Source organism: Leguminivora glycinivorella, chromosome 5 (genome assembly GCF_023078275.1).
Source record: "Leguminivora glycinivorella isolate SPB_JAAS2020 chromosome 5, LegGlyc_1.1, whole genome shotgun sequence".
Taxonomy (NCBI): Eukaryota; Metazoa; Arthropoda; class Insecta; order Lepidoptera; family Tortricidae; genus Leguminivora; species Leguminivora glycinivorella.
In genome coordinates, this window is record NC_062975.1 from 10986276 (window position 1) to 11011089 (window position 24814).

The 24814-nt window shown below is 38.1% G+C and overlaps 1 protein-coding gene and 1 long non-coding RNA gene across 2 annotated transcripts in view; both read right to left on the reverse strand.

Annotated features, from left to right (window-relative positions):
* Positions 1-1622: 1622 nt before the first annotated feature.
* LOC125226347 lies at positions 1623-5178 on the reverse strand. Its single transcript, XR_007177076.1, has 3 exons — positions 5133-5178; positions 3871-3937; positions 1623-1876 (listed from the first exon to the last, which is right to left on the reverse strand). It is a non-coding gene; the product is annotated as an uncharacterized LOC125226347 (long non-coding RNA).
* Positions 5179-5307: 129 nt separating this feature from the next.
* LOC125226506 overlaps positions 5308-24814 on the reverse strand; it is a 56292-nt gene continuing 36785 nt past the window's right edge. The window contains exons 3-7 of the mRNA XM_048130489.1: positions 24188-24396; positions 18245-18380; positions 10619-10752; positions 9944-10279; positions 5308-5412 (exon numbers count right to left, since the gene is read on the reverse strand). Coding sequence (XP_047986446.1) covers positions 5308-5412; positions 9944-10279; positions 10619-10752; positions 18245-18380; positions 24188-24396 — 920 coding nt within the window. The remainder of the gene's footprint in view (positions 5413-9943; positions 10280-10618; positions 10753-18244; positions 18381-24187; positions 24397-24814) is intronic.

Below are 24814 nucleotides of genomic sequence, written 5' to 3' on the forward strand. Positions count from 1 at the left end.
ATTGACCGGGAGATGGCGCTATACACTATAATACTCATTAGTGCCTATACTTTTGTCTTCTAGTCAAGTCATTAGAGTTATATGAAAATATGAGATTATTTTTACTAGGTAGTTTGAAAGAAAGTTTGTACGGAACCCTCGGTGGGCGAGTCCGACTCGCACTTGGCCGGTTTTTTTTATCATGCAGAAAGGTCTGCGAGCGATACTACATATTTTTAAATTAAAGGAAAAATTTAAAAATTCACACCTCCGGCAGGACTCGAACCTGCGACCTTTGGCCTTGCCGGGGCCATCGCGCTTACCAACTACGCATCGGAGGCCTGCTGGATGTGTGCGAATTTATCCATGCCTTCCATTAATTCTCAACCACCCTAATAACGCCACCCTAAGGCGGTTAAAAAGGCACCCTGTGATAAATTGGTCATGTTTCTGCATATTTCACGAATTGCTTCCTAGCTGGCAGAAAACATGAAAATCGAAAAATAAAGCTGCAATCCTAGGATTCAATTTGACCGTAGCTCACAGAAAGGCAACACATGACAACAGTGTAATAAAGCATTTTGATACATGGGGTTGATTCGCAGTCCTGCCAGCCTAGCCACAGAGACAATTGTTGACGCTTTGTTACGATCCAAAACGCAACTGGCTTTGTCGCGCCAATATGAAAGAGCGACAATGAGAACTAGCTATGATACGCTACAGAGTGTAAGCGATTGTAACCTTGGCTAGATACCCTGTGCAGTTTTTGACAACTATAAATAAATTGTTTTTGATAGGAATGGGGATGAAAAAGTAACATGGTTAAATGATGAAGGCATTTTAAAATCATTTTTTTATTATTTTACGCTGTACATCAACAAGCCTAATACGGCCTCAATTTAGAAAGACGCCCTATGTTTTAAATTGGTTATGTTTCTGCAATGGTGTAATAAAGCATTTTGATATATGTGATTGATTCTGAGTCCTGTGTAGTTTTTGACGACAATATTTTTTTGATAGCAGCAGTTATAAAATAGGAAATTGTTGAAGTGGAGCTCTACGGCAAGGTCGTATCAAACCTGGCCCCGTAACCGAATGGCATTTCTGCGACGCGAAACGAAATCGAAACGCCGCAGAAAGGTAGTCTGGCTCTGTCGCGCCAATACGCAAGAGCGATAGAGATAGATAGCTACGAAAGAGCTGACATTATCGTGAGCGTTTCGTGAGCGTTTGTGCATTCCGCTACGCACACTGAGCGTAATGAGGGATTCAAGTGTTTACACTTACACCCACGACATGATTCGCAAGTAACGCATACTGCTTTTCAAGTCACGTACGAGAAAATTATTACCTGCCAAAAGATAACTTTACCTTAAATTGTTTCTAATAGAACAAAAATCATAGCCTCGAAACAAAAAGTGCCTCTTTGAGCGGGGAAAACCTGTTTTCGAATAGGCGATGTAAAGAATTGGAAACGGTAACGCCGTGGCTTGCGTGGGCGACGGTCGCGCGATGGTCGCGCGACGGCGATGCGACGCATACGAAATCAAACCTTATCGATATGGAAGTATGAGACGTGACGGCGACGGTCGCGCGACCGTCGCCCACGAAGACACGGCGTAAGGAAATCAAAAGCATTTTACAAAACACTTGTTTATTTTACGCTGTAATAACGGTTACTTACCTACATAAAGTTCGTCAAGCAAAACATCACTATTTTCTTAGAAGACATTTCGTTAAAACTATTTATTTACAAGTATAAAATTCACTACAAACTTTCGACTCCCTTTACCTGCTTTGATTTCGATCGTTTAAATGTTTTTTATGCTAACACTGATTTTAGATTTGAAAAATGTAGACAAGTTATAGAATTTAACCCCCTCATCATCGGATAGTCCTGCAACAAAAAATTGTGTTAAGTAGGTACTTATCAAGTTTCCAAGCTTGGAAGGCCGACTTCGTAAGGATACTAACAAAGCATATAAAAAGTTGGGAATTGGTTTAAGAATTTCAAGTTGCTTTTCACTTTTCAAGAGAAAACTATGAAATAGGATTTTAAACTGGAAACAACTAAGTAAGTTGCATAACTAGATAGCTGAAGAAATTAGGATCACACCTTAGAATGAAATGAAGATGTGATTAAGAATGTGCACCGGGGGCCTGAATAACTCGAAAGATTTTAACCACGCATTGTTGATGTAAAAACAAATAATAATTTAGTAATTTTTGGAAAAATATATATTTTTTTTTACGGCACGTATTTAACCGGTCGACAAAATATTAAAATATCGGCAGTTCAAAAAAATTAAAAAGGGCGCTGGCAACTTCGTCCATACAATGAATTTAACTTTTAATGACGTTTACTCTATCGAATCTAAGGCCGACCTTACACAGTCTTATCATCAATCTGTAAAATTCAATTTTATTGACATACAAATAACATTTGGCAGAAAAACCTTACTCAGATCATACTTTGGCATAAATCATCCCGCAGATTTTTATGCTGGCATAATGTTGATTAGCAAAATAATCTTTTAAATTAAGAGTAGATACAACACTATTTTTGTTTGCATAATATTTAGGTGGTATAAACTTGTCCATCTTCTTCCTAATTCTGTTTGATAGCGAGTCATGTGTGTTGGGGATGCAAGATGCAACACTCCTCCTCGCTTCGCTCGTTGTCGTACCCAACGGTGCCTCTGGGACTGTATTTCATTTCCTTTTTGCTATCGTTATTTTGGTTGCAAAGTACCTAAGAATGCCATAATTATGCCATAGCAAAGGACTATTATTCTACAAAAAAATTACCAAATCCTTTTTCTGTTAGGAGAAAATAACCCTGCTCTTTTAATATTATACTATACGATTATCATTGTATTTTTTTATATCACGTCGGTGGCAAACAAGTATACGATCCGCCTGCTGAAAAGCGGTCACCGTAATTATTTTTTTAGTTGCCTTCGCAATTTGAATACTACTTTAAACGATGAGCTAAGTATAATTATTTAGGTGCTAACATCTATATGACTACAAATATTAAAAATCTTACGCTTTACAATATTTAGGTGCCAATTATTATTTTAGTCACCAAAGTATTGTTTAAAGTTCCTCAGGAAAAATTTTGGTCGCTTGAATTTGCTGCCGTTTTTTCAATAATATGATGCTTAATATTTGAGGCTCATATATTTTTTTTGTCGCCACAATATTAATACACAACCAAATTATATTAATGTATGCCCGACTTAACTTCCCGTTTAATATTTTAGTTGCCTGGTTAATTATAATTATGCCTTTTTTACTATTTTTGAATGTATTTTTACATAAAAAGTAAATGTTATTGATAAAACTGGCACTTAAAATGAGTTTTAACGTTTTTTTCTAAAAAACTCATTTTGAAAGGTTTTACTTCTCACTGTTTGACATCTATATCATTCATAATGGCATCAACGCCGTTAAAAAGGCATTCTGTACTGAGTAACAATAAGATTTTTTTTTCAATTGGTAATAACTCTGAAACTAAGCTATATCCAGAAAAGTTTATATATGATGACATTATAGTCTCTAAATGTGGTCAAAAATACACTGTTAAAATCTTCAGGCCCACGGTGTATAAATTCGTTATTTACAAATTTGATCAATATGGGTCAACGTATGGGTTAATTAAAAAAAGATTCTACCTCAACTGCCCTGCGATTACGTTGATCGCTAGAACAAATTACAAAAAGCCGCACCAAATCTTTATTACGCTGCCTTTATCTACCCTTAAATGGACCGGCCGCTAGCTTTTTAGACACGATTTGAACTTTATCTAAATGAGATAAAGTTCGTAATACAAAATGTATTAATAGACCCAATTTAGGGTTATATGGATTAAATAAGTTATATTCTTACCAGTGTCTATATATAAAACAGTTGAGCATCGCTACGACTCCCACGTGCGATGTGGAACGCCGTAGACCTGTGAAAGACAAATAAATATACAATTTTACTTATACATACTAAGTATCCCATTTTTAGGGTTCCGTAGTCAACTAGGAACCCTTATAGTTTCGCCATGTCTGTCTGTCCGTCCGTCCGTCCGTCCGCGGATAATCTCAGTAACCGTAAGCACTAGAAAGCTGAAATTTGGTACCAATATGTATATCAATCACGCCAACAAAGTGCAAAAATAAAAAAATTAAAAAAAATGTTTTATTAGGGTACCCCCCCTACATGTAAAGTGGGGGCTGAGATTTTTTTTCATTCCAACCCCAACGTGTGATATATTGTTGGATAGGTATTTAAAAATGAAAAAGGGTTTACTAAGATCATTTTTTGATAACATTAATAGTTTCGGAAATAATCGCTTGTAAAGGAAAAAAATGTGCGTCCCCCCCCTCTAACTTTTGAACCCTACGTTCAAAAAATATGAAAAAAATCACAATAGTAGAACTTTATAAAAACTTTCTAGGAAAATTGTTTTGAACTTGATAGGTTCAGTAGTTTTTGAGAAAAATACGGAAAACTACGGAACCCTACACTGAGCGTGACCCGACACGCTCTTGGCCGGTTTTTTAAACATACCTCACTTTAAAAATGAGTTGTGAATATATAAGCAAGTATGATTATTTTTGTGATCTGCCGGCCCAACCAACATAACAATCATTAACGATAGACGGAGACCGAAACGCAGCGCGGTCAGGATCTGTCGCGCCAATACGGAAAAGCGGTAGGGATAGTGCGGTAACTGTTTTACCTGAGTTGGAGTACCAGCTGTCCATGACAGGCGCGGTCTGTGGTCTCTCCTCATCCAGTAGCAGCGCATCGCTCATCGCCCATACGGTCCATACAGATAAGCAATAACACTAACGTCACATTCATTAGCAGTGTTACTACGATACCTGAGTTGGAATCCCAGCTGCCCATGACGGGTGCTGTGGCCTCTCCTCATCCCATCCGCATCGCTCATCGCCTACACAGACAGCACATGCCAGTAACGTCATATTAATTATCAGTGTAATCGCTTTACCTAAATTGGAGTCCCTGTTGACCATCACAGGCGCGATCTGTGAACGATCTTCGTCCAGTAAGTGGCAATTACACAACGCAGTATAATTGCCACTGTATGGGCGGACAGCACTTCACTTCCAGTAGCAGTACTATAGCCACGTTACCTGAGTTGGAGTCCCGGCTGCCCATGCCGGGTGCTGTGGCCTCTCCTCATCCCATCCGCATTGCTCATCGCTTATAAAGCACATGACAGTAACGTCATATGTGTAAACTCTTTAACTTAATTGGAGTCCCTGTTGACCAACATAGGCGCGATCGCGCAGTGTAAGCATAAGTACGTTACCTGAGTTGGAGTCTCTGTGGTCTCTCCTCATCCAGTAGTAGTGCGTCGCTCGTCGCCCATACAGACAGCACACGCGCCACACACGTCACGTTCAGCCGACCCTGTTTCAACAAAGTATCAACTGCTTTTTATTTTGTTTTTAAATATGTAATATATGTTACGAGGTGATCTGTGAATATTGATTACGTAAGATGTGTAAATATATATGAAAATATATGCCATCGAATTTATTACCTACATAGTGGTAAGCTACCTACAGATATAAATTCGAACTATGTGTCATTTCTGCAACGTTCTTATTTTAATGAAAAATAATTTCTTTTTATCGGGTTTGATCACTCATTCCCCGAATTCCGTTCTTTCAAAATATATTTCATAACTATTAAACTCGGGGCACAATTCCCTTATATCCTCTACAAATCTTATTGAACCCGATACTTCGCTTCAATATCGACAGCTAGTAATTCCAGCACAAAAATCAAAATACCTCCTCAAAATCATTGTCACTTAATTGTTGCTTAGTTATAGGAGACAAAAAAAAGGTTTCCAAGAAAAACGTGCATGTAAAATTTAATTGACGTTCATATGCGCATTGTAATATGCCTACTTGGAAATAAAATATTTCATTTCATTTCATTATTTATTAAAAAAATCTTTACTTGCTCCAACATCGATAACAGGTTAGCTGTTATGAACTTCTGAATTTACAAACGGAATAGTTTACCGGCATTTTTTGGCAAGCTAAAGGGTACCAGCTACACGTCAGCTACACTAGCTACAGTCACTAGTTAGCCAAAAGGCCCGGCCCGAACGGCTGTCTATTAACGCTTGCAAACCAGAACAACTTTTTACTTTTCTTTGAAAAACACAATTTCGACGGCGGCCACAAAATGGAATTCATTTTCGGAACAGCAGTCGCGGGCAAATTTACACGAGGAGTTGTTTAATATTTGGACTTGAATAGTCAGTAAAGTATAAGTACTGGTCGTTTGAGTAAAATTAATACTCTACGTTTAATAAATTAATTTTCTTTATCTCTAATATTACCTATTGCAATAGGTACTTTAATACTATGAAAGAAGAGGTTTTGTACTAATTGTTCGGGGAGAAGGCCTCATCATCCTCCTTGCGTTATCCTGGTATTTGCCACGGCGCACGGCACGGAGCCTGGGATCCGCTTTGACAACTAATCCCAAGATTTGGCGTATGAACTAGTTTTACGAAAGCGACTGCCATCTGACCTTCCAACCCGAAGGGTAACTAGACCTTATTGGAATTAGTCCGGTTTCCTCACGAGAGAGAAGGCCAAAATCCAAAATCTTTTATGAACTTGTACGTGAATGGCAAGAATGTATATAATGTATAGGTAGCGTTACAAAAATAATTACAGCGCTCTTATCCCTTATTCAATTATGATACGTAGCTAATATAGCATTTTTACTCGAAACATTATGTCACAGAACGTAGAAAAGGTTTACTGTAATCAAAGGAAAAACGCGTTTTATCTTGCGAGACTGGCGGAAAATTAAACTCGTGAAAACCTGTGGGTACATTTTGTGGAACCCTTATTCAATATGGATAAAAGTAACGTTTTATTTCGAAATAGTTTCAAAGCTTATTTTCGGTTGTGCTCGTAAATACTATTTTCATGCTGAATTCCAAGAAAAAGATACACCATATGATATTGAATCTAGCTTTGTAATTCTTCAAGCGTAGCGCAATTTCTGTATTTTTTGTTATGAGTCCCGCCATTGTAAAAGTATGAAGCGGATTGCTCAAATGCAGATTTTATTAGCGTCAAATTAAATTGAATCTCATTAGCCTCTCGCGGTCGCAGAGAGCTATGCGCGGATTGTTAGTGCTTATTATGCGCATTTTTATATTTTCCTCTCCATAATAAGCTTTGACACATTTCGTGTCAAAAAGAATTCAGTTAAAAATAGGAACGCGGGAAAGCTGGATTCGACGAGCGGTGGAATCGATTTCCTGATTGGTACGATTTTGATACTAATTTAATTAGTGTTTACAAAACACAGCTTCATACGATATCCCATATAACCATAATCGGTCGCCGTTCCTACGCAAATCCTCCTATTTTGTGTACACACAGGTCTTCGGGTCTCAATGCTTAGTCGCAGTACGGTCGACGTTTAGTCGCGGCGACCCAAATGGGGACGATTGGTAACAGGCACAAATGGTCACAGAAGTGACAGAAGTGTGCACTACGCGTGCACACATTGTTACCGTTTGGCGACTACTTTCCCAAAATCATTCGTTCATTTCATTCTTTTCAAATGGCGACTGTCAGAGACGTCAAAGTAAAAAAGAAATAAAATCATTTGACATTAAAATGTAATGGCGTAAGAATTTGTTAAAGATAAATATTGTTTGCATTTGTAATGTAATGTGGGCTAATTACCATGGCCAATTAAATTGCTCGAGTGATTTCATAAAATAAGTCTAAATTTATCAACGCGCCATCAATTTACCTCAGTTTAACCAGTAGTAATATTATTGACTACTCGGTGTTTGCGTGTTATGTATATTGATTGGTGAAGTTTTAGTGCTCTGGTGCATATACCATACTGAAATAATAAAAATAATGCCTAGAAAACCAATAAAGTTGTTAAAATATGGATTAAGACGGTAATATTCCATGTAAAAAACAGTCGCCATACGGTCACCAAACGGTCGACAAACGGTCGCAAAATGGTCGCAGCGTACACGCGTGACCGAAAGCAGTGAATATTTATTATATTTTCAAAATGGCTTCTTGTATTAATTTTTTCCAGGTATCCTCAAACTTTATAAACAATTAAATATGCCGTCGTACTCAGTTGCCCTCACTAAAGAAGATTAAAAAAAATTGTAACGTGCGTATCGAGCTGCTGGGTTGTAAAGGATCGGGGATCATATTATTATGGTCTTCTATAGAGCAACTAGTATTTTGCGGCATTTCACAATTGACACTTGTTGAAGTAGTCGTCATTAATATTACTATCAACATTAATTTCAGCGATCTGTACTTCTTTTGTCAAGATTTTTGTATAGATAAGTGTCTACAAATTTGTAATGTTAAAGAGACATAAATAAAACGTAGTAGAGTAAATAATGTGTTTTTTTTTGTAACCCAAACAAAATACTTGTAGATACGAGTGCGAAAAAGAGGAAAATCGATACGAGTAGCGATAAATTAATACACGAACGAAGAGAGTGTTTTAAATCGACACGAGTTGTGAATGTCCTTTTCGCACGTGTATCGTACGACGATTTTCAGTACCTAAATCTAAGCTAAGAGTTTCGACCAGACAAGAAATGAATCATTGCTTGATTTGCTCGCACTACTGCGTTAAAAAAAGCAGCATCTGTACTGAAAAAAACTATCATTGCGCAACAGAAATTCTATTAATTTCACAGTAAATATTCTATTTCATTTGATTCCTACTTTTATTGTGTAAAGCAACACTACACTTCATTTTTATCAATAAGAATTAAAAATTATATATTTAATACATTAAGTAACTATAAAGTGCTTATCTATTTGTATTATCATTCTGCACTTTTCTTTACTTTCCCACATTTCTATAAAATGTCGAAAAGTGCTTAAATGGTCGTCGTCGTTTATTATTATTTAATTCGCTCATATTTAAATGATTCAAAGCAACCAGTCCACAACTTCACAAGACAGTTTGAGAAACCTTCGTATTTCAGATTGTCATTTGCGGATACAGTGGTTTAGGAGCAGTTCGGTAATCAGACCTACACATGTGTGTACAAATTCTGTCAATGTCACTGTCAGAAACCGTTCTGACAGTGACAATGACAGCCACAAATTCGTCCACATGTTGTTACCGTTATGTGTGCAAACGTCGACTAATAAAGTGTCGTTAAAAGTCATTCTGACAGTGACATTGACAGCCACAAATTCGTACACATTTTGTTACCGTAACGAGTGCACACGACGACTACATTTTGTTATTGTATCAATACTGTCGGATTGTTTGCACGACGTTACCACGCGTTATGTCACATTTGACAGTTAGTTACTGATTTGAAGATTTTGCGACTGAAATGGTTGTATGGGATGTAATTTCAAATCCAAATCCAATTGACGATTGTGATTGCCGCTTGTTTTTAATTATAGTCGAATACCAATTAATTTCTATTGTAGACACTCCGGATGTTATAGAAGCTACATAACTTCTTACCTTTATATATGGAGTCATAGATGCTTGTAATTATACTCTTGTAAGAGTAATAATGTTTCACCTACTCAGCATAATTATTTAAAAAACCTGTTAGGTACTTAGCCTGTATAGTTTTATTCATTTAGGTATCCATTTTTTATGTAATCTATTATGTATGTATTTAAATCTTTCAGTATTTTTTCGTCTTTCTAGGTATTGATTGTTCAGGCCTATCACCTTTGATGACCTAATGATTTCTCCCAAAGCTCCAGTAAACAGGTAACAAACAGACTTACAAACTGATACCTACACTTTCGCATTTTAAAGTAGGTAACCAGGTATACATGCTACGGATAACTTTATTAAAGAATTATACAAAATATAAAGAGTAAAATTAAATAAAATTGAACTGTCTAAAATTATTGGAACGGAGTCAAAATTTTACCTTATGAAAATGTGCAGACTGTACTCTCATAACGAGTTGGCTGAACGAACTCGACTTATTAGATTTCTCCTCTTCCACGGTGCTGTTCAATTTGTTGGTTATTTGTTCAGTCCGAGGTTGGCGCGTGGTCTCTGCTTTTCGGTTATCAGTGGGGCCGATCATGTCGATGTTTCCTGGGATGTCTATCACGTTATCGGTGACCGCTTCTTCGTAGCCGGAGATTGCGTCCCACGGGCTGAATATGATTCTGTTAGCATCTTCGAGCGACGCGTCGGTTATCACAGGGTTCCTCCGCAACGAGTATGGGTCGTGCGGCGGAATATCGAGGCCTTTTACCTACGGAAAATAATTCTATTATAAACAGCAGCGAATATTAATGGAGCGTTATTTATCCCAATTTCCGCTTCCACGTAAAGCAAATTGAATGTACAGATACCATGTTAACTGTAAACCAAGGTAAAATTAGGTGTATGTAATCGTGTTCAAACTTTGTTTTCAAATAGATAATACTTTTATAAATTAAAATGGCATTCACATCATTTTCAAGAGTGAATTAAGATAAGCGTAATTGCGTCTCTTTAATGGCCGACATCCTGTATTATACGGCATTTAAAGCTTAATATTCAACCCTTACATTTCACTTTAAAAAATTCTTAGATTTTACGGATGTCTTACCTCTACACCATTAAGGAGCCACGTAATATTAGCGGGCGGGTCTGCGGGCGGCGCCGAACAGTTGGCTCGCAGCATGTCGCCCGCTGAGTACCAGCTCTTCTGCGCTCGGACCCGCGGCCCGGACGGGGGCAGCTCTGTCAAACACAAACGACAGTCACACAATGCTCTGTTGCAAAATCATTGGCCAAATGGCCTATATTATAAGGCCGGATAATATCGCCGGCCAAGTAAGAGTTGTTTTCTGCTCGGACCCGCGGCCCGGACGGGGGCAGCTCTGTCAAACACAAACGACAGTCACACAATGCTCTGTTGCAAAATCATTGGCCAAATGGCCTATATTATAAGGCCGGATAATATCGCCGGCCAAGTAAGAGTTGTTTTCTGCTCGGACCCGCGGCCCGGACGGGGGCAGCTCTGTCAAACACAAACGACAGTCACACAATGCTCTGTTGCAAAATCACTGGCCAAAAGGCCTACATTATAAGGCAGGATAATATCGCCGGCCAAGTAAGAGTTGTTCTCTGCTCGGATCCTCGGCCTGGACGCGGGCAGCACTGTCTAACACCAACGTCAGTTACACAGTGCTGAAAAATCAGCGCTGACCAGAAAGTCCAAAAGACCTGCACTATAACTGTGTGTTTCCGGCTGCTATAAAAATATCAAGCACACATGAGTATGACGGAAAAGCTAATAGGCTAGCGTCAGGTTGCTGAGGCGGTACCGTTTTGGTGGCTACAGACGTGATTATCTTTAAGTACTAGTACTTGTGTTTGTGACCAGCGCCAGCGCTAATTCCAATAGAATTACACATCTTTCCAACGTAAGATTGTTGCTGGACACTAGGCCAAAACGCTATGATGAAACTTCTTTGTTATGTGTTCGTATGTTGTATGATGATATGCAATTAATGAGTGCTTTACCTTTGTTATATTCTGTTATATTCTAAATGCTCCGGCTCTAACACTGTCCGTAGACTGATAGACTTTCCACTACCTTTGCACTATTGTCAAACTATAAATTGCTTCTGTCTGTCCGGGCAATACCAATTACATATCAATAACGGACGGTTGAACCAACAACAATTTGGCAACATATCATGACAGCTATTGGCAGATAGTATCATATAAATAAAACAAATATAGGTACAATTTATGTGAGCATGCCGGCCATTTTAAAGGATTAGATCTAAACGACCAATGCAAGTTCAGCGCACAAATACAAAAGTTACCCAACACACAATGGCTACAGCCGCGGTGAAACCGCAAGCCGCCTCTGTGAGCTTTAATCTTTACGGAACTACTAAAGCCTAATTAAATTACGGGCCCAGCATGCAAGCGGAATAGAATTGTTCGTGTGCCCGGCCAACTGGATCGTATAAACAAAGTTGTGGGCCACTAAGGAAGGAAAAATACTGATCGCAATAAATTACACGAGTTGAGTCCACACCGGCTGGGTTCAGAGCGCGATGTCGGCGTCGACGTTGCATATTCATCTTTCATACGCGCTCGTTCCATTTTAGTTTACCGCAGAATTTTGCAGAGCGCGGTTTAAACGCCGAACAGAGAAAATGGCGCCCGAACTAAAACTCTGCTTGCTTTTGTTTGCCAGCAGCGCCCTCTATTATGACGCAGCGGCGGAACTCGGCGCCGAGCAAAGTTTTAAGTGTTTACATTCCTGTTCTGTCGCTTTTTGCCAATTCTACTTAATGGGAACGCAGGGAGTTCTCAGCACCTCGTTTAATTTGGCCGTCGTGGGTATATTTTAGTGTTTATTTAATCCGTCAAGATTTGCTAAAGCCTTCCTTACTTTATTAGGAAAACAACTGTGTTTTGTTTCGAAAGATGTTTGAGCTTCAAATTATGATAAGACGCGAAGCAAAGCAGCCGGCGCTAATTGTGTAAACACGACACGTTAATTAATTGTTATTTTAGGACAATTATTGCCGCAAATTTTAAATAAGTAGGTGGTTTACTTTATATCATTGTGTATTTCTTCGCGATCGACCTTGAATGTTTTAGGTATAACTTCTTACTCAGTGATGAAAGGGGAATATTCTGAGATAATGTAGTAAGAGACATAATTAGTACGTGGTCCCAGAATCCCTTGAGTTGAGGTGTCGTCGCGGCGGGAACTATATTCAGACGGCACGAGCATGTAATGCTAGATCGTCCTAATTTAAAGTTATATTGCAATTAGAAGCGCGTTTCGAGAAACACGTTCAAGTGTACCACTTCTAAACTTAATTATTCAGTCTAACGCGGTAGTATTATACAGTATGTGACAAATGGGTAATAACGTCATGTCACTGAGGACCGCGGCAGCGGCAGCGTCACGCCGCGCACCTCCCGGGCCTCTACAATAACCGTAAATTAACCAAGATAAACCTTAATCAAACATCCCTTGTGTTCGATTCCCCACATTTATTGCCCAACAATAGTTCTGATTTACGATTTAGGATTGCACGAGGCCGCCGCGGGATCTTCCGTATTATTTATACTTACGATTGTTACTTGCTAATGCCCAGTTTAGTATTGAACAGAGCCGATAACGGCAACTATCGCTGTGGACAGCTACTGTAGCGAATTTAATTTCCTGCCTGCGAAATCAAACGGTTAATCTAATGGCAGATGTAAGTTAGTTACCTAGTCTGTTATCTGTTTCAATAGTTTTGTTAGATCAACTTGCCTAATACATAAACTGCTGCTATCTGCTATTTAGTTTTGCAAGTTTGCCTTGCTTTAAGACTGATTACAACATTAATTGGTTAAGATTTAAATTAATGCTCGTGTTAAGATCCGGATTGCCAATGTTATAAGTTATAATTAGTTATGTGCTTTATACTGCTTTATAAAATAATTTTATTTAGTCGTATGGCAAAGAACAGAAACATTCATAGGTTAAAATTAAGTCCAATCAGTCATTTATTGGCCTCGTCGCTAAGGGTGATCAGGTCTTCTGGAGGTCCATTGGCATAGCGCGACACAGGGCAATCCTCTATTATGTGCTGGATTGTTTGTACAGTATCGCCACAATTGTTGCAAGCCATTGTTGTATAAATAATAAGAGCCACTATTTGCTTGCCTTAGCAATGTAAAACTGGTATCTGTGTAACTTAAATTTTATATATTTTGCTGGCACTAATAGACCGTACGGAAGCGAACGAGATGCAAAGAAAGTAAGTTACCTACACGCTCGCTTATATGCCAATGTGGAACTGGTTCGTAAAAAAAAAGAAATACTTCACAACGTTCACCTCTTTTTTCCGGTTGTGATTAAGAATTCAATCCGCACATATTGCCAAGCTTGCACTTTTGGCGGAGCCTTGCAATATCAAGGCAATAACCCATCGCGAACGTAATCACGTGTTCTGCAGTTAGGTTTATATTGCATTGCCTTTCCGCTCTGTCTGCCTAGCCGAAGTGACGATCGTTGGCGGTAGGTGCCTATCGAAACGCAGTCTAGCTCTGTCCCGCCACTATAAAAGAGCGATAGGATGAACTAGCTACGATACGCTTACGAAGCGTAAGTGATTCCGACGTTGGCTAGGTGCCGTGCACGCCGTCCCATTTAGAGTTGCTCCCAAATTTAAACCCATTTGAACATAATTTAAACACTGTCGAAACGGGATGCAATTTGATAATAAAAGCCTAAATGTTGCGCTCGAGTGACTCTAATTACAATCACCAAGCGTATTGAGGTGATAATAAAATGGAGGTAGAACTTGATTGCCAAATAATGATTGATTGTGGCACTTATGCCGTTATTGCATATTTAGTGAGGAATATAACTGATTGCGTTATTGTCAATGTGAAGGCCTATTATATGCTTATTCGGGCATGGTGCTTTCCCGACAATAGGAATGACAGTACCTACAGTTTGCTACAGTCAAAGACGATCGAGTATATAGAAAATTACTGTCAAAAATGTTTGCACTGAGACGAGATTATCTAAAATGGCATCTTCGTGAGTTTTTGTGAAAATGTGATGGTACGATTATAAACTACCCCTGTATACCTATTGCTAATTTTACAACTTCGCTTAGGCATTGGTCCCACCGCGAGCTAGTAAGCTATGAACTACCGGCTGTAAAAACGAACAAAAGATAATCACTCCCGTGTAAATAAAAGAGACACGGCGATGTTTATAGCTACTCGCCCAGCGGTGAGCTATCAATATCGCCGTGTCTCTTTTATTTACACGGGAGTGATTATCTTTTGTTCGTTTTTACAGCCGGTAGTTCATAGCTTACTAGCTCGCGGTGGGACCAGTGCCTTAAGTATATTGAATTAACACAATTTTGATGTTCCGAACCCTTAACATAACAGCATTCGTGGTCAACAGGTGACTCGTCAACATCGAGATGTGTTGTGAGTTCATTCATCATTCTCGTTGCGTTATTCTGGCTGTCCGCTCACCGCTGTGACTACTAATCTTAAAATTTGGCGTAGGCACTAATTACACTACAATACAATACAGTACGAATACTCTTTATTGCTCACCAATATAACAAGATAACATTAAAAAAATAAGCACATAACTTAATTAACTATGGTAGCCAACAGGCGGTCTTATCGCTAAAGAGCGATCTCTTCCAGACAACCTTTGGGTAGTGGAGACAAGACACAAAAAACAACTGATTTGAGTAGGTGATGCAGTGAGCGATAGAAAACGTCACATAATCTTAATACTAACAAACATACATAAATAGGAAATAAAATAAACCTAAACATACCGTACATATATAAATACTATAACAACACAGCTACGAATGTACATAAATCAAAAGCAATGGCCAATAGCGATAAAGGAAAATGAAACAGGACCATCAATAAATATTATATTATCGAATAGGTAAATAATGTTCTTTTACTTGACTTTTAAAAATGTGAAGAGACTTAGCATGCCTTATGTCAATAGTTAATGAGTTCCACAATACAATCATTTATGTCAATAGGTAATGAGTTCTACATAATTTATTTAGTTTTGTAAATTGATTATACGCGATATAATCCGTTTCCGTAGTTACTTATGAAAACAATATTAACTTTCAAATAGCTAATACTTTTTTAATAAAACGTCCAGTTTCGTGATGTCTATTGGCTTATTGACATGCCTCATGGGAGTCCGCTTGACAAGTAATCCCAGAAATCGGAGTAGTACTTTTTACGAAAGCGACTGCCATCTAATCTTCCAACCCAGGAGGGGAAAAAGGCGTTATTGAGATTATTTCTGTTTTTTACAAGGTTTTCTTCAAATGAAAGCCATTTGCTAAAATATAAAACAATGTTTTGTATATAATATTTTCCTTTAGTTTCAAAATTTGTAGTACGGTCACGGACTTTATAATTATTGATCTACTTCTAGCTCCTTTTATATTGGACATTTCATAGTTAAGCATAGTTAAGCTATGCCGTTCCAGTATAAAATGAGCTAGAAGTGGATCAACAATTAAAGTTCGTGACTGTATCTACAATCGCTCACAGTTACTTCTTCAGCTTTTTCATTAAAAAAATGTTTCGTATTATTTACATAAGCTCATTCAATCACATTGAGTTTTAACCGTAAGGATCACTTTATCAGAAATTCATTTGAAAGGTATGGAAACCCACTAATGATAATACAGTTTCCAATTCAAATCGGAACTGAATCATTTCCTAAAAGCCTCATTAATTCGATGCCCGCTATGACTGCTCAAATTGTACACTTGCACGGGGGAAACCTCTATTAGTACACCCTGAAACCCAGAGGCATTTTTTGTTTTTGAATTTAGAACCTTTTATAAAACCATAGAAGTTCAAAATACAGTTGATATATGTTATGTACTAAATTTGTACGCGGGGTCTGAGGAGGACAGGAGCGTGGGTGAGGTGTGCATGAGAGCCAAAGGCGTGTCTCTTAAGAAAATTCAGCCACGGTCTTCTTAAGACGTAAGTGCAAAATCGCCTTTTCATAGAAAAGTAGATCCTCGTTTTCCTTTCAGGATGCAGTTTGTTGCATATTTTGGATTTTTGGTTGCTTCATTAAAATCTAAAAACTTATAATTTTAAATTCCAAAGATAAAATGAAGACTTAGTGTAAGGATGCTCGGAGCGGACCGTTTAGCGTGAGCGTGCATACATTCTATGCAGCGTCGACTCAGGACACCTGTATGAACTTCAATAGGCTACTAGACTCATATCGAATTGGCACAATAAATGATTGTCTTCTGTAGTATTTGACATAAAAAAGCAATATTTATAGATTTTGGGTATTAAAAGTGTATGATGACTACGTATTTTCGATTACAAAATGTGTGTAATTTTTTATTCATTTTGGCCAACGAAAACGCTGTCATCAGCGATGTAGTGACGTCATCGAATTCGAACCTTACTGCATGTCAAAACAATGCCCAGATAATTCATAGATAAAATTAGCATGACTGTGTTGTTTTCGCCTGATTACGTAAAGTATACTTTAAAAATATTGTTCGCTGGTTTTAAGTCATAATAAAATATGGTAATATTTTATTGGATAGTACTTTATCATATAATACATACATACAATCACGTCTGTTTCCCAGAGGGGTAGGCAGAGATCACGGATTTCCATTTACTACGATCCTGACAAATCACTTTCGCTTCACACAGTTTCATAACGTTTCTCATACACGCTCGTCGGTTTCGAGTACTTCTGACCTGGCCTTTTTGCAATATTTCCCCGATTTGAACAAGAAAAGTTCGCCTAGGTCTTCCACTTCCAACTGACCCTTCCACTCTTTTTTCATATACTTTCTTCGTTACTCTCCTCTCATCCATCCATATAATACTGACTTTAAAAAAGTGTCAAGTAGCCTATTGTTTGACATGCACGCCGAACGCCCCGCCCCGCCACATACACTCCACGTGAACGTGCACTCAGACCTTAAACTATATTCCTATTTTGAATTAGCCAGAATTATTGTAAACAAAGGTGTGGCCGGTGCTATAAAAATTTGCACCATTCGAGGTATTAAAATTAGCGATATTTTACAAGTTTACATATCTTTACATATTTCATTACACAAATAATGACTCTGTTTAAACGAAAATAAATTTCAACACAAAACGTTTTGGTATATTTATTGAAATTAAAAAGCCGTTTTTGTCAGATAGTTTGTTTATTGCACTGGTATCACATCACTGTGTAAAATGTACCTAGGCGACCAAGTAGCGGGCTTCCAAACATTATTTTTCAGCAACTTTCGAGATCTTATGGTAGTGAATTTTAATGGCTAATCAAAACCGTCTTGAAATACGATGGTGCACAATAAGGTGGTTATAAATTTAATTTTTGGTTTTGTAAGTGTTATGACAGGACTTTGTCAATTTTGGACCGATTTTTATTTTGACTTGCATGTCATGGGATCATAACATAATATAACAGTCATCGTATTCGATCGATTCACGATTGAAGTGTGTAATAGAGTAATCGTTAATAACTGGTTAAAAGTTATTTGTTTTTCTATCGGCCCTTACTTTAAGAACCCCTGACGAGCTGCACGTGTTACTTTGACAGTGACAGCAGTTTGTTTACGTTTATTTCGTTCAATTCGTAATAGGAATATAAGTATGTATGTATGAATAAGCGTACTCTCATAATGTTTCTCACCTACTACCCGCATGTAGGAGCTCTTGTAGACGGTATGGAAGTATGGCGCATCGGCGGAGACTTCGCAGCGGTACCGCCCGCTGAGCGCGCGCGTGGCGTCGCGTAGCACCACTTGATGAGCACCCGAGTGGTATACCTGTGAAACATTTTTTTTTTCAAAAACAAATTACACAGTATTACAGTGAGACACTAAGGCACTGTGCAATGCATAAAACAACATACTATATTGTGAAAATGACAATATGTTAATGTTTTAGGGACAGTATCAATCACAGAATTCACAGATTATCAAACACATCAACGTCACGCACCAGACACTTCTGGTGCAACAAATGCCCTTACTGAGATTCGAACCCGGGAAAAAGGGTCACTACGCGCTAGGCCAGATCGTCATGACATACCTAAGTTACGAATTCCCTATTCCCGAAGAGGGAATTCGTAACTTAGGTATGTCGATTTTGACGACCGGTCTGGCCTAGCGCGTAGTGACCCTGCCTGCTAAGCCGCGGTCCCGGGTTCGAATCTCAGTAAGGGCATTTGTTTGTGTGATGAACACAGATATTTGTTCCTGAGTCATGGATGTTTTCTATGTATATAAGTATGTATTTATCTATATAAGTAAGTATATCGTCGCCTAGCACCCATAGTACAAGCTTTAAAATAATCGCTCCTAAAGTAAAAAAAAATGTCCCCCCCTCTAACTTTTAAACCATAAGTTTAAAAAATATGAAAAAATCACAAAAGTAGATCTTTATAAATGAATAAATAAATAATAAATAAATATTGTAGGACATTCTTACACAGATTGACTGAGTCCCAACGGTAAGCTCAAGAAGGCTTGTGTTGCGGGTACTCAGACAACGATATATATAATATAAAAATACTTATATACAAACAAATAGCTGTGCTCATCACACAAATAAATGCCCTTACCGGGATTCGAACCCGGAAAAAAAACTATTAAAATCTATCTTTTATTCTATTATCTAGGAAAATTATTTTGAACTTGATAGGTTGAACAGTTTTTAAAGAAAATACGGGAAACTACGGAACCCTGCACTGAGCGTGGCCGACGCTCTTGGCCGGTTTTTGTTTTTTGCAATTGTGTAACTATCGTACTACATCCTCAATCCCACATCCCAATCCTAACCTCTATTGCAATGTTCTTCATTTCAATTAACACCATTTTCACTCATAATTTCAAAAACGAAACTGGACTTAAACGTGCAACATGTTTACATCTATTTCGTTATTTCAAACATTTTGTTCATGGTCTTTGGCACGTGGCAAACTGGCGAAAATTTATATCGAACATCTTCTACGACCTTTTGCGACCTTATAATGTATTTTGAGATAAAAACTGTACTTTTTTTTAATATATTGCATAAACCCACAGATGTCATATATACCATAGATCAAGCAAACGTATCTACTTAGCGTGTCAAATGAACTCAGTGAAATCCACTAAGTTGTCCGTCTTTACTCGCAGCTTGCAGCTTTCGGGCGTCAATTTTTGTAAGTTGAAGTCAACCAAAACATAAAAAATGCCTCGTTACGTGATATTCAATTGCAACAACACAAAAATTATGAACAATCAAGAGCCTGAGACATATTTAAAATTACAGGCAAGAATCAACTTCAGTACAAAATTTGACACGCTCGGCCCCTATACAAATATATGAATTTGTTTCTTCTATCTAAATTAAGTTCTGTGCATAAACCCGACTGTTATTGATAAAAACGTATGGTATATATTATAAAGGTTTTACTACACAACATTATACATTACGTTATTTTATTATTACTTATATTAAATTAAATTAAATTAAAACAAAATTATTTATTTATTTATTTATTCTCCATAACATAAATAAATAAATAAACAAAATTAAAACTAAACCTTAACTAAATATTCCTAATTATGCTAGTCAAATAGCCCGCCCCGAATCACTCCCGACACAAAAGTACCCATCAAGCTTGCTGCGTTTCCGCACTGAACCGCGATGGATAACCTAACCTATAACCTATTTTGAGATTAATTTTACAAACCTACATAAGTATTTTCGTACATTTATTGTTGAATAAGCCGGTGTTATCCGATTCAAGTTATTGGCACGACCTACAAAAGAACTGGAATTGTTTTACCTTTCTGTTTGATCTGCGAGTTTCCGTTATAGAATATTTTCTTTAGATTTATCTTTCTGAACTCGTAATAAGGTAAATAGATAAGTCTTCTTCCTGTAAGTCATGATAAGAGGCACACAATCTCTCGCAGAGACAGGAAATAGCGCGTTGATACACAAATGACGTGAACTGACGACTTTGTGTTACCATAGTAACGTGCGATGTGAGCTTATTCTGAGAAAAAGATTTACCTACTAGAATACGAGGTTTGCTGAATACATATTCCTGTTATAACATAATATAATATGAAGATACATTCTTGTGATATTGATAAATTGACATTTTTGTTAGGTTATTTTGTACTATAATATAGAAGTTAAGTACAAAACCACTTGCAAAACAATATAAAAACCTATAATTACACACTATAAAAATCCTAATCCAGAGTACCGCCAGTAGCGGGGCCTGAGCCCAAATTGCTGGTGGTCAGAGCTGCAGAGAGAGGAACCGACGGACCATCCGCGCTGTGTCCAAGATCACCGCCTCAACATTACTATAACATTACTTGACTGATTGCGAACTTCCTAGCTTAACAAGTTTCAATTAGGTATTTACCAAGGAATATTTTGACGACCGGTCTGGCGCAGTCGGTAGTGACCCTGCCTGCTACGCCGCGGTCCCGGGTTCGAATCCCGGTAAGGGCATTTATTTGTGTGATGAGCACAGATATTTATTCCACACAGACAATGGATGTTTTCTATGTATATAAGTATTTATATATTATATATATATCGTTGTCTGAGTACCCACAACACAAGCCTTCTTGAGCTTACCGTGGGCCTCAGTCAATCTGTGTAAGAATGTCCTAAAATATTTATTTATTTATTTTATTTTTTATATTATTATGTAAAAAATACAACAGAGACGTTAGACAAAGTGACAATAATTTCAAGTATTACTGTTATATTTTCTGAGTTAATGTTAGTAGCATATTAGAGAGAAAATTTAAAAATAATAATTTGGGTAAAATTTATTTCGTGACTTATATTTTAATTTTGTTACAGAGTAAATAGCTGAGGTTAAAACTGAGGCTAATATAATATCTATACCAGCTTTTAGACTACGCAAGAAAGTTCCCAACTTTGGGGATTATACCAAACTTTGAGACAGAGTTTACGGATCTTACGAACCGAGCAAGAAATATCAGAAATTCAATGCATTCTTAAACATGTGTTAAATTCATTTACATTTAAACGAACGTTACTAAGTGGTTCTGCGAAAGCAACTAAAGCAAGCAAATTGCCAGCTCGCTAGTTGGATACGGATGAATCCAAGTCAGGGTCTAGAGGGGGTGATTAGCTTTAAAATAGTTTAAATACCGCGTAACTAATACCAGAGATTGGACGCTGCTCCAGCGAACTATCCGCTAAGTCGAGAAATGCCGATCAAGGATTCAATTAAGGCTTTGAATGCATTACATATACTTAAAAAGCATTTGATTCCGGTATAAAATGAGTTATAATATTTCGGCCTGTTTAATCCTATTCTAGAGATAGAGTAAGGTCAAATAGTTGTCTCTGATAGAGAGACCAAGCATTCATTTTTCTACTCACACCATTTAAGTAGTCATGTTACTTTGCTTACCTTAGCTGGAGAACGCCTTTTGTTACTATATTGTGTTAAAATAAAATTTTCAATAAATATAAGTTATTTTACTTATGAAACTACAAATTTGTTATTGATATCAACTTGTGTATGCCGCAAGTGCCGTAAGGCCGTGACGTATGAATAACCTAGCATTATTAACGCAATAAGTACGTCTTATCTTCTGGCTCGATGACCTCAATATATCTCTATTTTCCATCTATTAGTTTGCAACCGGGATACATTGGACATCTTGTTGCTACCGCAAAGCTATTTTCTGGTACGCCGCACTATAAAATAAGATAAATTGGACGTAGAAAGTATGGGGCGGTAATACTTTAAAATGTGTTTCATCCTTTATAACGGCCAGACTTCTAGCAAATTTGCTAAATTCGCCTTTTTATTTACAATGACTTGGAGGTAAAGCTTACACAATCAATACTGGCTCTTTATCAAAAACACGACATTATTAACAAACCAGCAGCTACCTAAACGGAATCAAATTATCCGTGTGCTTGACGTGAGTGGCCCCTAGCCACTTCCTTATTAGTGGCATTAACCTTACAGTACCTACCTACTCGTACCTACGCGTAATTCATACACGAGTCAACGGTTCGGCCATTACGGCCTGTGTGCACTTTAGCGTACGCAGCTGGTAGCCGAATAGAGTTAAAAGCTTCGATCCATCTTACGGAAAGTCGTCCACTTTGAGCAACCGCCGAACTAAATCATGCCCGTCCCGCGTTCGAGATCTCTGACCCGATTTCCAAGGGCTGGACTGCGTCACATAACGTCTTAAGCTGAGTATTGTACGCCTTAGATGTGCAGCCGGCGAGCAGTGGACTGTGAGACCGCTGTGTTCGTCTCCCCGGTACCCTCCGCAAATAGCCCGATCTGCTTCACTACAGGGCCGCCGACCGTCATGCATCTCAATATGCAAGCGAGGCGCTCTCAATCGATGCATGTAAGAACTCCGTCACGTGTACCGAGATCGTTTGAACGTTCATTGCTCCATACGCGATTCCGATGCAAAGTTAAAGTATTTGCTCTCCAAAAGGGTTTTTAATGTATTATTTTGGCACAATGTTATATCTCCGCAGTGGCATCGTGCCAACAGCTAAAGGTTTAACGTGCCCACTGCTCCGCGAGATTCTTAAGTGATTTTTTGCATCGCACTCGCCGGCGGCAGTTTAACGAACTAGCAAGATGTCGCAGAACCATTGACCCATATATAATCACGGTTATGATGTTGTTTATCGCGTGCCGTAAGCAAAGCTACTCTAGCACTTTGCAAAAGGCAGTTTGATTTGATTTATGTTAACTTTATTCAAGATTCTTTTAACACTAAGTGTGACTCAGTGTCGTTTTACTCGTGCATATAGTGTTATATCCCCAACGGAGACAAATATGTAGTTACAATACATGGTTTGTGGTACAAGTATGTCTTATGTAAGGTGACATTATAGGTAGGATGTTTTGCATAACGTTTGCAGTAGTAGGTACTACTGTAGCGACATTACTGATCGATGTATCGTTGATGCGAACATAATGTAGCAGTAACGATTCAATAGTAACCCTACTATGGTTCGATTCGAATGACGCTATTAGAGCGTTAACGCTGACGCGACGCAGCGTTATTTGCAGCATCATAAACAATATTGAAATGTCGATTTATTGACTCAAATGGGAATAATTGCGACTGAGTGCGAACTGTGAAGTGCACTCGGTCGTGTTCAATAAACAGTGTAAACACCAACATCATGATTTTTCTAATGAGTAGGTACTTATAGGTCCAATAACTTCTTCATTTGTAATTTTGTCAGAATATGATAATGAGTGAGGATCAAATGGTCAACGCAGATAATGGTGTAGGTATATTCATAGAGTAAATAATGATCACCGTTCAAACATCACACTTGCTACAAAACTCGGTTTCAAAATTTTTTGCTGTTTAAGGTCAGCTGGATGACCAGGGACGACCGGCTTAGTCGGTAGTGATACTATAATAGCTATCCTGCCTGCTAAAACCATGGTCCTGGGTTTGACATCACATATTGGTTCATCAGTCATGGATGATCTCTTTGTATATTAGTATGTAAGTATATGCCTAGCAACCATAGTAAAAAGATTTGCTTTGTTACCTTCTGGATCTAGAGGCAAAGGAGAGACACTTACATCAACGCTGATCCCAGTCTGTGAGAAAACCCTCGTATTTGGCAGCTCCTTGGGTACAAAGCGGAAGAATTCTTGGGCCCCGTGGTACCACTTGACCGTATACAGCTGCTCGCCAGGATCCAGCGTCCAACGGCAGCCTAGCGTGGTGCCGGCGCCAATACCGATGGCTTCTGGCACGCTCAGGTGAATGTCGCGGAGGCATAGCACACCTGGATGGAAAAAGAACAAAACTAAATTATTAATATGAAAAAAAAATCAGTACGCGTAGCCCGGATAAAATGTAATAGCTATAGATTCTTTCGTCCGAAATGCTCCTACTATTTTTAAGATTATAAGAGTCTAATCTAAGGCTGAGTTTAGACCAGCAAGTTATTGCTGCAAGTTTTGAGACAGAAGTATATGCAAGAAAGGGATGCAGATATATGCCACTCACTCTTACCTATAGTTGCGTCTCTAAACTTGCAGCAATAACTTGCTGGTCAAACTCAGCTTAAAAAAAATTGTAAAGAAAACCTCCGACATAGTGGACCGGTTTTTATCAAACATGGCTAAGATCACTCCCGACTAATTCAGCTTTTTAACAAAAAAAAACCTAACCTAAATCAGTTCATCCGTTCGAGAGCTACG